The 15,500-nt window shown below is 32.7% G+C and overlaps 1 protein-coding gene across 1 annotated transcript in view; it reads right to left on the bottom strand.

The window, feature by feature from the left end:
* Window positions 1-15,500, bottom strand: part of TRHDE (thyrotropin releasing hormone degrading enzyme) — a 621,602-nt gene that overhangs the window by 256,658 nt on the left and 349,444 nt on the right. Inside the window, exon 6 of the mRNA XM_051961259.1 lies at window positions 9,400-9,537. Coding sequence (XP_051817219.1) covers window positions 9,400-9,537 — 138 coding nt within the window. The remainder of the gene's footprint in view (window positions 1-9,399; window positions 9,538-15,500) is intronic.

Raw genomic sequence — 15,500 nt, 5'->3', positions numbered from 1 at the left:
AAGTACTGTCTCCGCAAGTAGAGAATTTGCAGGGAAGACTCTACCACAGTGTTAGCTGCTCTGCTTTGTTTGCAAAGCAAATCAGCAGAGAAGTTACACAAATGCAAAAAGTAGAGTGAACCCCAAAACGCCAGTTTCACAGGACCTGGCCACACCCATCCAATACTGGGAGTGACTCGGCATGATCACAGTGCAGCCACACTGTGCAGTGCGGCCACTCTTTGCAAGGTAGCAACTCTCTGCAATATGGCCACTCTCCCAGCTTGGCCACTATCACCAGGGCAGTTACTCTCTACAAAGCAGCTGCTGTTTGCAGCCTGTTGCCAGTTCAGCCGGTCTTCCACAGGGCAGGCACTCTTCCACAGGGTGGTGATTCTCTGCAGTGCAGCCACTCTTCCCAGCCTATTCACAATGCAGCCACTCTTCACAGTGCAGCCATTGTCTATCCCTATTCTGTAGAAGAAACTTGGAACCTCCTTACCCTAAAGGCAGATTCCAATGTTTAAAAAAAAAAAAAAAGAGTAAAAAAGCAAAGCAAACTCTAACTATAGATAGCTTCTATACTGAAAGAGAACAGATTTCCAACCCTGAGGAGACTAATAGCAGACAGTGCCCAGACAAAACTTCCAAGGGCAATATAATCTGGTCCCCACCACACAAGGCTTTTCTAGAAGAAATTAAAAAGGATCTTAAAAGGGAGCTAGAAGAAAAATAGGGAAAGGAAAGGAAAGTTCTTCAAGAGAATTTGGAAAAGGCATATAACTCATTAAAAGAAAGATTTAAAAAAGAAAACAATGCCTTGAAATGTGAAAAGGAAAAGGTAAAGAACTCCCAAAGAAACATTTATTTTTTTTTCTTTTTAATAACTTTTTATTGACAGAACCCATATCAGGGTAATTTGTTACAACATTATCCCTTGCACTCACTTCTGTTCTGATTTTTCCTCTCCTTCCCTCCACCCCCTCCCCCAGAAGGCAAGCAATCCTATACATGTTAAGTAGGTCGCAGTATATCCTAAATACAGTATATGTGTGCAGAACCGAACAATTCTCTTGTTGCACAGGGAGAATTGAATTCAGAAGATAGAAATAACCCAGGAAGAAAAACAAAAATGCAAACAGTTTACATTCATTTCCCGTGTTCTTTCTTTGTGTATAGCTGCTTCTGTCCATCATTGATTAGTTGGAACTGAGTTAGATCTCATTGTCAAAGAAATCCACTTCCATCAGAATACATCCTCACACAGTATCATTGTTGAAGTATATAATGATCTTCTGGTTCTGCTCCTCAGTTCATGTAAGTCTCTCTCTAAGCCTCTCTGTATTCATCCTGCTGGTCATTTCTTACAGAACAATAATATTCCATAACATTCATATACCACAATTTACCCAATCATTCTCCAATTGATGGGCATCCATTCATTTTCCAGTTTCTAGTCACTACAAACAGGGCTGCCACAAACATTTTGGCACATATAGGTCCCTTTCCCTTCGTTAGTATCTCTTCGGAGTATAAGCCCAGTAGTAGCACTGCTGGATCAAAGGGCATGCACTTTTGGGGCTAATAGAAACAGAATTTGTGAATTGGAAAAGATAAAGAAGTCCTAGGAAAGCAGAATCTGTGAAATGGAAAAAGAAAATAACATTAAAATGTTTTTGTGAAATGGAAAAATTCCATAGAACAAAACAACTCATTTAAAAACTTAATTGGACATATACAAAAAGAAGCAAAAAAAATTAAATGAAGAAAATAACTCATTAAAAATCAGAACTGAAAAAATGGAAATTAATGATTTGATGAAACATCAAGAATCATTAAAGCAAAACCATAAAATAAAATAAAATAAAAAAGTAGAAAAAAATGTTAAACATCTACTTGGAAAAAAAAACAACAGACTTGGAAAAGAGAACTAGGAGAGATAATCTAAGAATTATTGGACTTCCTGAAAACCAAGATTAAAAAAAGAGCTAGACACTATTTTTAAAGAAATCATCAAGAACTGCCCAGATGTAATAGAATCAGAAGGTAAAATAGGCATTGAAAGAATTTATTGAATACCTTCTGAAAGAGACCTAAAATAAAAACTCCAAGGAATATTGTGGCTAAATTCCAGAACTATCAGACTAAGGAAAAATTATTACAAGTAGCCAGAAAAAAACAATTCAGATATCGATGAGTTACAATAAGGATCACCCAGATCTAGTTGCTTCCACATTAAAGGATTGAAGGGCTGGAATCAGATATTCTGAAAGGCAAAAGAACTTGGAATGCAGCCAAAAATAAACTACTCCACTAAGCTGAGGATTTTCTTCCAGGAAAGAATATGGACATTCAATGAAACAGGTGAATTCCATTTATTTCTAATGAAAAAACTAGAGCTAAACAAAAAATTTGACCTCCAAATATAGGACTCAGAGGAAGCATAAAAAGGTGAAAGGAACTCTTGAGAACTATATTTCTGTTATGGGTATACATAGCACATGTAAAATTTGATTTTACTGTTATAATACTAAAAATAAAGATTTAGAAGTGGAAAGGGGATTGTATCAAAAAAGTGAAAAGGAGAAGAGGCAAAAGAAATCTATCATAACAGAGGGAATGAAGGAAGGGGGAGGAACATTGTGTGAACCATACGCTCATCAGATTTGGCTCAAAGGCAACATTTTAGATATATTTGATTTAAAAGAAACTTCTCTCATTGAAAAGTGGGAGGGGAAAGGGGAAAAGAGAAGGGGTAGACTAAATAGAAGGGAATACAAAAATAGTAGGGGGAAGGTATAAGACAAAAGAAGGGACTGTAAGGGAGAAGGAGAAATTCTAAAGAGGGAGAGCTGTGTGAGGCAAGAATTAGTAATTTTAACCATAAATGTAAATGGGGTGAACCCTCCCAAAAAGCAGAAGCAGATAGTAGACTGGATTAAAAGCCAGAATCTTACAATATGTTGTTTACAAGAAACACATTTAAAGCAGAGTGATACATAAAGAGTAAAGATAAAAGACTGGAGCAGAATCTATTATGCTTCAGGTGAAGCCAAAAAAATCAGGGCTAACTATCCTGATCTCAGATCAAGCAGAAGCAAAAACTGATCTAATTATAAGGGATAAGGAAGAAAACTATATCTTGCTGAAGGGTACCATAGATAATGAAGCAATATCAATACTAAACATATATGCACCAAGTGGTATAGCATCTAAATTCCTAAGAGAGAAATTAAGAAAGCTGCAAGAAGAAATAGACAGCAAAACTATAGTAGTGGGAGATCTCAACTTACTCTCAGAACTAGATAAATCAAATACAAAATAAGAAAAAAATTAAAGAGCGAAATAGAATACTAGAAAAGTTAGGTATGATAGATCTTTGGAGAAAACTGAATGGAGACAGAAAGGAGTACACTTTCTTCTCGGCAGAACAGAACCTATACAAAAATTGACCATATATTAGAACATAAAGACCTCAAATTCAAATGCAGAAAGGCAGAAATAGTAAATGTATCCTTTTCAGACCACAGTGAAATAAAAACTACATTCAATAAAAACCCAGGGGAAAATATACCAAAAGGTAATTGGAAACTAAATAATCTCATCTTAATGAAAGAAGGGTGAAACAACAAGTCATAGACACAATTAGTAATTTCACCCAAGAGAATAATGAGACAACATACCAAAATTTATTGGATGTGGTCTAAGTGGTAATAAAGGGAAATTTTATATCTCTAGAGGCTTACTTGCATAAAATAGAGAAAGAGAATATCAACGAATTGGGCTTGCAACTTAAAAAGGTAGAAAAGGGGCAAATAAAAACTCCTAATCAAACACTAAACTTGAAATTCTAAAAATAAAAGAAGAAATTAATAAAATTGAAAGCAAAAAAACTATTGAATTAATAAATAAAACTAAGAATTGGTTTTATGAGAAAACCATCAAAATAGATAAACTTTTGGTAAATTTGATTAGGAAAAACAATTGATTAGAAATCAAATTGTTAGTCTTAAAAATGAAAAGGGAGAACTCACCACGAATGAAGAGGAAAGTAGAGCAATAATCAGGAGTAATTTTGCCCAGTTGTATGCCAATAAATTTGATAATCTAAGTGAAATGGAGGAATTTTAATCTAAGTGAAATGGATGAATACCTTCAAAAACACAGGCTGTTCATATTAACAGAGGAATAAGTAAATTGTTTAAACAGTCCATTTTAGAAAAAGAAATAGAACAAGCTGTTAATCAAACTCCCTAAGAAAAAATCCCCAAGATAAGATGGATTTACATGTGAATTCTACCAAACAATTAAAGAAAAAATACTCCCAATACTATATAAACTATTGAAAAAGATAGGGAATGAAAAAGTCCTACCAAATTCTATGACACAGACATGGTATGGATTCCTAAACCAGGTAGGATGAAATCAGAGAAAGAAAATTAAAGACCAATCTCTTTAATGAATATTGATGCTAAAATCTTAAATAAAATATTAGCAAAGAGATTACAGAAAATCATCCCCAGGATAATACACCATGATCAAGTAGGATTTATACCAGGAATGCAGGGCTGGTTCAATATTAGTATTAGCATAATTGACTATATCAATAACCAAATTAACAAAAACCATATAATCTTCTCAATAGATGCAGAAAAAGCATTTGATAAAATCCAACATCTATTCCTATTAAAAGCACTTTAGAGTATAGGAATGAATGGACTTTTCCTTAAAGTAGTCAGTAGCATCTATTTAAAAAGATCAATAAGAATCATATGTAATGGTTATAATAAACTGGACCAATTTCCAGTAAGATCAAGAGAGAAATGAGATTGCCCACTATCACCATTACTATTCAATATCGTATTAGAAACACTAAATTTGGCAATAAGAGTTGAGAAAGAGATTAAAGGAATTAGAGTAGGTTATAAGGAAATCAAATTATCTCTCTTTGCAGATGATATGATGGTATACTTAAAGAACGCCAGAGATTCTACTAAAAAGCTATTAGAAATTATCCACTTTAGCAAAGTTGCAGGATACACGATAAATCCAGCATTCTTATACATCATTAACAAAATCCAAAACCAAGAGATACAAAGAGAAATTCCATTTAAAGTAACTGCTGATAATATAAAATATTTAGGAATTTATCTGCCAAGGGAAAGTCAGGAATTATATGAGCAAAACTAAAACACTTTCCACACAAATAAAGTCAGATCTAAACAATTGGAAAAATATTAAGTTATCTTATATAGGTTGTGGGAATATAATAAAGATGACAATAGTACCTAAACTAATCTATTTATTTAGTGGTATACCAATCAGACTCCAAAAAAACTATTATAATGACCTAGAAAAAATAACAAAATTCATCTGGAAGAACAAAAGCTCAATACTTTCAAGGGAATTAATGAAAAAAAAAAGTCAGATGAAGGTGGCTTAGCTGTACCAGATCTAAAACTATATTATAAAGCAGCAGTCACAAAAACCATTTGGTATTGGGTAAGATCAGTGGAATAAGTTTGGTTCACAGGACAAAATAATCAATAATTATAACAAGTGTTTGACAAACCCAAAGATTCCAGCTTTTGGGATAAGAATTCACTGTTTGACAAAAACTGCTGGGAAAATTGGAAATTAGTATGGTAGAAACTAGGCATGGACCCACACTTATCACTGTACACGAAAATAAGAACAAAATGGGTTCATCATCTAGCCATAAAGATTGAGATTATAAATAAATTAGAAGAACATAGAATAGTTGACCTCTCAGACCTATGGAGGAGGAAGGAATTTGTGACCAAATTAGAACTAGCAATAATTATTGATCACAAAATAGAAAATTTTGATTATTTCAAGTTAAAAAGTTTTTGCATAAAATAATTAATGCAGACAAGATTAGAAGGGAAGCAATAAACTGGGAAAACATTTTTATAGTCAAAAGTTCTGAAAAAGTCTTTATTTCCAAAATATAGGGAATTGACTCAAATTTATAAGAAATCAAGCCATTCTCCAATTGATAAATGGTCAAAGGATATGAACAGACAATTTTCAGAGGATGAAATTGAAACTATTACCACTCATATGAGTGTTCCAAATCACTATTGATCAGAGAAATGCAAATTAAGACAACTCTGAGATACCCCTACACACCTGTCAGATTGGCTAAGATGACAGGAAAAGATAATGACAAATGCTGGATGGGATATGGGAAAACTGCGACACTGTTACACATTGTTGGTAGAATTGTGAATGCATTCAATCATTCTGGAGAGCAATTTGGAACTCTGCTCAAAAAGTTATCAAACTGCACATATACCCTTTGATCCAACAATGTTACTACTGGGCTTATCTTCCAAAGAGATCTTAAAGAATGGAAATGGACCAGTATGTGCAAAAATGTTTATGGCAGCCCTTTTTATAGTGGCTAGAAACTGGAAATTGAATGGATGCCCATCAATTGAAGGATGGCTGAATAAATTGTGGTACATGAATGCTATGTAATATTATTGTTATGTAAAAAATGACTAGCGGGATGATTTCAGAGAAGCTCCAGAGACTTACATGAACTTATGCTAAGTGGAATGAGCAGAACCAGGAGATCATTATATACTGTAAACAACGATACTATATGATGATCAATTCTGATGGATGTGTCTCTCTTCAACAATGAGATGATCCAAATCAGTTCCATTTGTTCAGGAATGAAGAGAATCAGCTAGACGCACAGAGAGATCTATGGGAAATGAATGTGGACTAAAACAAAGCATTTCCACTTTTTCTGTTATTGTTTGCTTGCGTTTTTGTTTTCCTTCTCAGATTTTTTCTTTCTTTTTAGATCTGATTTTTTTTTTGTGCAGCAAGATAATTGTATAAATATGTATACATATATTGTATTTAACATATACTTTAACATATTTAACATGTATCAGACTACCTGTCATCTAGGGATTGGGCTGGGGGGAAGGAGGGGAAAAGTTGGAACAGAAGGTTTTACAAGGGCCAATACTGAAAAATTACCCATGCATGTATCTTATAAATAAAGAGCTATAATAAAAAATAAAAAGAAGAAAAAGATTGTTCATATAAATTATTGTGTGGGGTATATATCAAGAAATACAAAGAAATTATACAGTAACAATTTTGAAACAACAGAAACAAAAACAGAAATTAAAGTAACACTCAAATCATTGGAGAGATCTTAATTTTTATAGGTGGACTATGCCAATGCAATATAAGTGACCTTACTTAACATGATTTCCATATTCATTACTCTATCGATCAAAACTTCTAAGCTATTACTTTATAGAATAAGAAAAAATTAATTAAGCTAAAGAAACAAAAAACAAATACTCTCAAGGGTAATAATGACAGAAAAAAAATAGATGGGAAATAAATATTATAGATCCAATAGTACTATATTTCAAACTATACTACAAAACAGCAATCATGAAAACTATTTGGTATTGCTTAAAAAAATAGACACAGAAGCAAACTACCACAGTAACATAGCTTCTAACAAATCTAAGTTACCAACAATTAACTTTTATTTATTTTTTTAAATTTAAATTTTATTTTATTTAATAATAACTTTGTATTGACAGAATCAACAATTAACTTTTAATGAGAACTGATGGAATACCTGGAAAGCAAACTGACAGAAATTGGGCTTAGGCCAAACTTTCATATAATATACCCTAACAACCTTCAAATAGATACATGATATAAAGATGAAAGGCAATATCATTTTTTAAAAAAAATAGAAGACCATGGAAGATGATACTTTTCACAATTATGAATAGGGAAGGAATTTTTGACCAAGCAATGGATAAATTTTGATAATTATGATAATTCTTCTTCTTTTTCATTATTATTATTATTATGTTCTCATCCTCCTCTTCAGCCTTCTTTTCCTCTTCTTTTCCTCCTTCTCTTCCTCTTCTTCATTATCATCATGATCATCCTTATATCTATCACTACTCAACAGAAAAAATGACTGAATATCTCAAGTATCCTCATTCCTATTCAACCTAATCTTTATTCACAAATTAATAATTCAACCATAATAACATCAAAACATTTAATCTAAAATCCCCAAATAATAAACCATCACTAAGGTTGTACAGAACTCCCATGGATTTAACTCTATTCATACTATCAAAGATTATATGGATATAATCCCAATTATTATACTTCAAAATTGAGTTGCTAAAATTCTCTGCATTCGGTGATAATAAATCACATGTGGAAATGTAACTATTCTATTTTAAATCACAATAAGACCTAGGATCATATTTTTTCTATCTCAAATCCAGTTCAAAAGTATTGTTTGTAATTCCAAACTCCTTCGCAATGATGCTTTGTACTCTTTTTATAATACCTTTTCTATTTTTAAAGTATATGCAAAATTAATTTTCAACATTAACCCTTGCAAAACTTTGTTTTCCAAATTTTTCTCTCTCACTTTCCCCCACTCTCCTCCCCTAGACAGTAAGTAATCCAATATGGGTTAAACATATATTTACTGCAACATATTTTTACATTTATCATATTGCACAAGAAAAATCAGATCAAAAAAGAAAACAAGTGAGAAAGAAAAAAACAATGCTTTGCAATTCTTATATTTCAATATATTGCTGAAATATTTTGCTTGTAATTTAAAAGAAATATCCTTTCAATTTAACAATGAATATGACAATATGACAAAATGAAGAAAACACATATCTTTTTATCATACCAGCCCCCATCTTTCTGAACAAACCATACAGACTAACTAGAAATGTTAAGAGATTGGGAGACATATCTTATTGCAAGATGTCAGCAATCTTTAAAAAAGCAATGGAAATTATACAGAGAATTGAATATTAATAATCAGTGATTTGGGAAGATCCATTACTTTCCCTTTTTCTGTAGTCCACATTTCAAAGTTCAGTCTCTTGTGGGACATTAGTGATGAGATAGAATTAACTCGCCTCAATCTTGGTCAGACTCTGCTCACCCTTCCAACAAGGTTTGAGTGGGGACAAATCCCTTGAATAGATTGCCCAAGGCTGGATAACTTAGACGTAATAAAAGTTCATTAAAATAGGTCCAATCCTTATTGTAATATTCATTCTTTCATTAATTATTAACCAGAGTTAATTGTTACCTAAGGAACATTCCTTTTCCAAGGGCACATAAACTATGAGCCTGCTGCCATGACTGTCTCTGGCATTCATGAGTATCACTAACCTTTTGTTAAAATGCTACCCAGAAATCATCTCTCTAAAACTTTTTAAAGATCACTTGTCTAGATATCAATTCCCTTATCCTCCCAAATTCTGAAAAGCTGTCTATTTTATTGATGCAATAATTGCAACAATGACAACAAAATACAGAATGATGCCATGATGGGCTGCCACATGCTTTATCTGGTTTTACCTTTTTATATGCGATCCAGTCAAAAACCCTGTCAATGTCAGTGGCCTCAATCACTTCTTGGGATACTGGGTGTGAACTGGCCAGGCCATCCAGTAGCATCACTTCATGGAGCACATCAGTCAGAAATCTCTGTTTTTCCTGCAAATACAGTAGATAAAATAATATAATGAATGACATGAGTGACAAATAATTATGTACATTATATTCACAACAACACAAAAATAATGTGTATCACTTAGAAATGAGAAGGGACAGTAGCTTATAATGTTTACCATGTATCAAATTTTGCCAGACTCCAATAAAGGAAATCAGTGTATAAAAAGATGCAAAACTAATGTGTAAGAGTTGGTTCTCAGTAAACATAATAAAATTCAGCTGAAATGAAATGAAACTTAGCTTATAACAAAAGTAAATAAAATTCTCAATTTTGCATCAGTGCACTGCAATGTGAGGACTGAAATGTCAGTCTTAACATTTAAAGTAAGTCTGCTGTCATCACTTTGGCCTAATTTAAGCAGTTTCAGTGCTGTTTATGCCACACACATATGCACTAGTATACATAATTGCTAGAATTTTACAGTATTGAAAACAATAACTATGAAAATACGTTAAATTAAAAAGTGCTATCTCCATATGTGCATATATATAGAAAATAATAAGCATCTACTAAAATGATTTACTCTGTGTTATAAGGGAATCAAAACAGATGGAAAAAATTTTAATGATTTCTATTTCACATTGTTTTAACATATTTTCATAATTTCTGTATGTTTAAGATTGTGTTGTGACATTTGATGTGTTCTTGGCAGTGCTTGGCACACAGTAAGCACTTAAATGTATTTTCATTCATTCATTTGTGTCCTGCATGCTTTTAAAAAATGCTCTTTATATTTAAAAAGAAAAGGTGACTCTTTTAATGAAAATTTCTTTAAGAACAGGGTGAGTTTTAGTAGCAATGCTCCTAACTTGTCCTGGTCAATTGCCTCAAGATCTTCACTAACATGAAAGGGGACATAAGAAAAGGTTTTCTCTCTGCTTCCATTTTTCTCTTTGTGCTTCCATTTCTCTGTCTCCATGTCAGTCTGTTTCTGCCTTTCTGTCTCTATCTGTGTATCTGTGTATCTGTGTCTCTGTCTCTGTGTGTGGTTCTCTTTGTCTTTGTGTCTGTCTGTATATGTGTGGGAGTGTCAGTCTGTTGGACAAACAGCTAACCTGTGCTCATCCCTAAAGGAATCAGTTATTAATGATTAAACTCAGTTACTGATCAGTAAATATTTATTCAGCATATCAGAGAGCAAGCTTTAGCAATTCAAGATAATTCTATAAAACAATATTAAATAAAATCCCATCATTCTATTTGAGTAAAGAGCCAGGTCTTCACTAAAGCCCTTATTCCTACCCTGAATTCTCATCTTGCTGTGGGAGTAAGCATGTATTCTGAAAGGTTATACAAGAGTGAGAGGGAAAGGTGCAGAGGGGATGACATAAATTCTAGAAGATCTTAACAAGCTGGAAAAGTTTTGCTCAGCGGCCTAAAGACATTTTATAGTCTAGCTGTTCAAAGACTAGCTAAGAAACATTAGCTAAGATTATCATCATAGTAATCTCATCAGCCAGTTGGCTGAGGAGTAATGAATTTTTCAACCACAGTAACTCTCTTTTTAAATTTTTGTATTATTATTATACCTTTTTATTTATAAAATATATGCATGGGTAATTTTTCAGCATTGACCCTTGCCAAACATTCTGTTCCAACTTTTCCCCTCCTTTCCCCCACCCCTCCCGTAGATGACAGGTAGTCCAATACATGTTAAATATGTTAAAGTATATATTAAATCCAATAGATGTATACATTTTTATACAATTATCTTGCTGCACCAAAAAAAAAAAAATCAGATCTAGAAAGAAAGAAAGAAAAAAACCTGAGAAGGAAAACAAAAACACAAGCAAATAATAACAGAAAGAGTGGAAATGCTATATTTTAGTCCATACTCATTTCCCATAGCTCTCTCTCTGAGTCTAGCTGATTCTCTTCATTATTGAACAATTGGAAATGGTTTGAATTATCTCATTGTTGAAGAGATCCACATCCATCAGAACTGATCATTATATAATCTTGTTGTTGCAGTGTATAATGATCTTCTGGCTCTGCTCATTTCACTTAGCAACAATTCATGTAAGTCTCTCCAAACCTCTCTGAAATCATCCTGCAGATCATTTCTTACACAACAGTAGCATTCCATAACATGCATATATCACAATTTATTCAGCCGTTCTCCAATTGATGGGCATCCATTCAATTTCCAGTTTCTAGCTACTACAAAAAGAGTTGCCACATTAATTTTTGCATATGTGGATCCCTTTCCTTTCTTAATATCTCTTTGGGATATAAGCCCAGTAGTAACACTGCTGGATGAAAGGGTATGCACAATTTTGATAACTTTTTGAGCATAGTTCCAAATTGCTCTCCAGAATGGTGGGATGCATTCACAATTCCACCATCAATGTATCAGTGTTTCAGTTTTCCCACATCCCCTCCAGCATTTGTCATTATCTTTTTCTGTCATCTTAGCCAATCTGACATGTATGTAGTGGTACCTTAGAGTTGTCTTAATTTTCATTTCTCTGATAAATAATGATTTGGAAAAGATGTTTTCATATGACTAGAAATAGTTTCAATTTCTTCATCTGAAAATTGTCTATATATCCTTTGACCATTTGTCAATCAGAGAACAGTGTGAGTTCTTATAAATTTGAGTCAATTCTCTATATATTTTGGGAATGAGACATTTTTGAGAACCTTTTATTGTAAAAATGTTTTCCAGTTTATTGCTTCCCTTCTAATCTTGTCTGCATTAGCTTTGTTTCTACAAAAATGTTTTTAACTTGATATAATCAAAATTTTCTATTTTGTGATCAATAATGATCTCTAGCTCTTCTTTGGCAACAAATTCCTTCCTCCTCCACAGGTCTGAGAAGTCAAATATCCTATGTTCTTCTAATTTATTTATAATCTCATTCTTTATGCCTAGATCATGAACCCATTTTGACTTTTTCTTGGTGTACAATGTTAAGTATGGGTCAATGCCTAGTTTCTGCGATATTAGTTACAATTTTTTCAGCAGTTTTTGCCAAATAGTGAATTCTTAAACCCAAAGTTGAGGTTTTTGGGTTTATCAAACACTAAATTACTATAGCTATTGCTATAGTAATTGTCCTGTGAACCTAACTGATTCCACTGACTCAACTGGTCTATTTCTTAGCCAGTACTAAATGATTTTGATGACTGCTGCTTTATAATATAGTTTTAGATCTGGTACAGTTAGGCCACTTTCATTTGATTTTTTTTTTCCCTTGGAAACTCTTGACCTTTTGTTTTTCCAAATAAATGTTGTTATTTTTTCTAGGTCAGTAAAACAGTTTCTTGGGAGACTGAATGGTACAGTACTAAATAAATAGATAAGTTTAGGTACTGTTGTCATCTTTATTATATTTGTTTGACCTATTTAAGAGCACTTAATATTTTTCCAATTGTTTACGTGGGACTTTATTTGTGTGGAAAGTGTTTTGTAGTTTTCCTCATAAAATTCCTGACTTTCCCCTGGCAGATAGATTCCCAAATATTGTATACTGTTGGCAGTTATTTTAAATGGAATTTCTCTTTGTATCTCTTGGTGTTGGGTTTTGTTAGTGATGTATAAAAATGCTGATGATTTATGTGGATTTATATTGCATCAGCAACTTTGCTAAAGTTGTGAATTATTTCTAATAGCTTTTTACTAGAGTCTCTGGGGTTCTCTAAGTATAGCATCATATCATCTGCAAAGAGTTTCCTCTTTAATTTGGTTTCCTCTCTTTAATTTGGTTTCCTCATTACCTTCTCCAATTCCTTTAATCTCTTTTCCATCTCTTTTTGCTGAAGCTAGCATTTCTAATAAAATATTGAATAGTAATGGAGACAGTGGTCAACCTTGTTTCACTACTGTTCTTACTGGGAATGGTTCCAATTTATCCCCATTACATATGATGCTTACTGCTGATTATAGATATATGCTTCTGACTCTTTTAAAGAAAAGTCCATTTATTCCTATACTCTCAAGTATTTTTAATAGGAATAGATGTTGGATTTTATCAAATGCTTTTTCTGCATCTATTGAGACAATCAGATGATTTTTGTTAATTTGGTTAATGATATGGTCAATTATGCTAATAGTTTTCCTAATATTGAACCAGCCCTGCATTCCTGGCATAAATCCTACTTGGTCATGGTGTATTATCCTGGGGATGGTTTTCTGTAATCTCTTTGCTAATAATTTATTTAAGATTTTAGCATCAATATTCATTAGGGAAATTGGTCTTTAAATTTCTTTCTCTGTTTTCATACCTGGTTTAGGTATCAGTACCATGTCTGTGTCATAAAGGGAATTTGGTAGGACTCCTTCATTCCCTATTTTTTTCAAATAGTTTACATAAGATTGGGGTAAATTTTTCTTTCAAAAGTTTGGTAGAATGAATATGTAAATCCATCTGGTCCAGGGGATTTTTTCTTAGGGAGTTGATTAATAGCTTGTTCTATTTCTTTTTCTAAAATGGGACTATTTAAACAATTTACTTCCTCCTCTATTAATCTGGGCCACCTATATTTTTGTAGGTATTCATCCATTTCACTTTGATTATCAAATTTATTGGCATAAATTTGGACAAAGTAACCTAATTATTGTTCTAATTTCCTCTTCATTGGTGGAAAGTTCTCCCTTTTCATTTTTAAGACTAACAATTTGATTTTCCTCTTTCCTTTTTCTAATCAAATTTATCAAGGATTTATCTATTTTGTTGATTTTTTCATAGAACCAAAGCTTAGTTTTATTTATTAATTCAATAGTTTTCTTTTTATTTCAATTTTATCAATTTCTTCTTTTATTTTTAGATAAATTTAGAGTTTTAGAATTTCAAGTTCAGTGTTTGATTGGGGGGGTTTAATTTGCTCTTTTTCTAGCTTTTTTAGTTGGAAGACTAATTCATTGATTTTCTTTTTCCTCTGTTTTATGCAAGTAGACTTCAAGAGTTATAAAATTTCTCCTTGTTACTGCTTTGGCTGCATCCCATACATTTTGGTATGTTGTCTCATTCATTTTTTGCATGAAATTATTAAATGTGTCTGTGATTTGTGGTTTCACCCATTCATTATTTAGGATGATATTATTTTTGGTCTATTTTCCCCTGGCTTTTTATTGAATGTAGTTTTTTATTGCATCCTGATGTGAAAAGAATTTACTATTTCTGACTTTCTGCATTTGATTTTGAGAGTCTTCCATCCTAATATATAGTCAACCTATATAAACTGCTGAGAAGAAAATGGACTCCTCTCTGTCTCTATTCAATTTTCTCCAAAGAACTATCATGCCTAACTTTTCTAGTATTCTATTTACCTCTTTAACATCTATGTTATTTATTTTGTGGTTTGATTTATGCACTTCTGAGAGTGCAAGATTGAGATGTCCCACTATTATAGTTTTGCTATGTATTTCTTCTTACAGGTCTCTTAATTTCTCCTTTAGTAATTTAGATGCTATAACACTTGCTGCATATATGTTTAGTACTGATATTGCTTCATTATCTATGGTACCCATTAGCAAGGTACCTTATCTCTTAAAAGAGATAAGGACTGAAACTATCCATTGGCAAGATAGTTGCTCTTTTAATTGGATCAATTTTTCTTTGCTTAATCTGAGATCAATATGGGGCTACCCCTGATTTTTTGAGTTCACCTGAAGCATAATTGATCCTGCTCCAGGTTTTTACCTTTAGTCTGTATGTATCACCTAGCTTTAAATGTGTTTCCTGTAAATACCACATTGTACGATTCTGGCTGTTGACCCAGTTCACCCCATCTACATTTAGGGTTAAAACTACTAATTCTGTATTTCTTTCCATCTTATTATACCCAGATAATACTTTTCTCTTTCCTTTCACCTTCACACCCCCTCCCCAGTATTTAACTTATGGGCACCATTTCCCTCAAGCAGCTGTCCCCCTTTTGAATCTCTTCCCCTTAGGGTCCAACCCCCTTTCTTATACCTTTCCCCTATTATTTTTATATT

Source organism: Antechinus flavipes, chromosome 5 (assembly GCF_016432865.1).
Source record: "Antechinus flavipes isolate AdamAnt ecotype Samford, QLD, Australia chromosome 5, AdamAnt_v2, whole genome shotgun sequence".
Classification (NCBI taxonomy): Eukaryota; Metazoa; Chordata; class Mammalia; order Dasyuromorphia; family Dasyuridae; genus Antechinus; species Antechinus flavipes.
The sequence above is the reverse complement of the archived record's forward strand: the minus strand, read 5'-3'. Positions and strand labels throughout refer to the sequence as shown.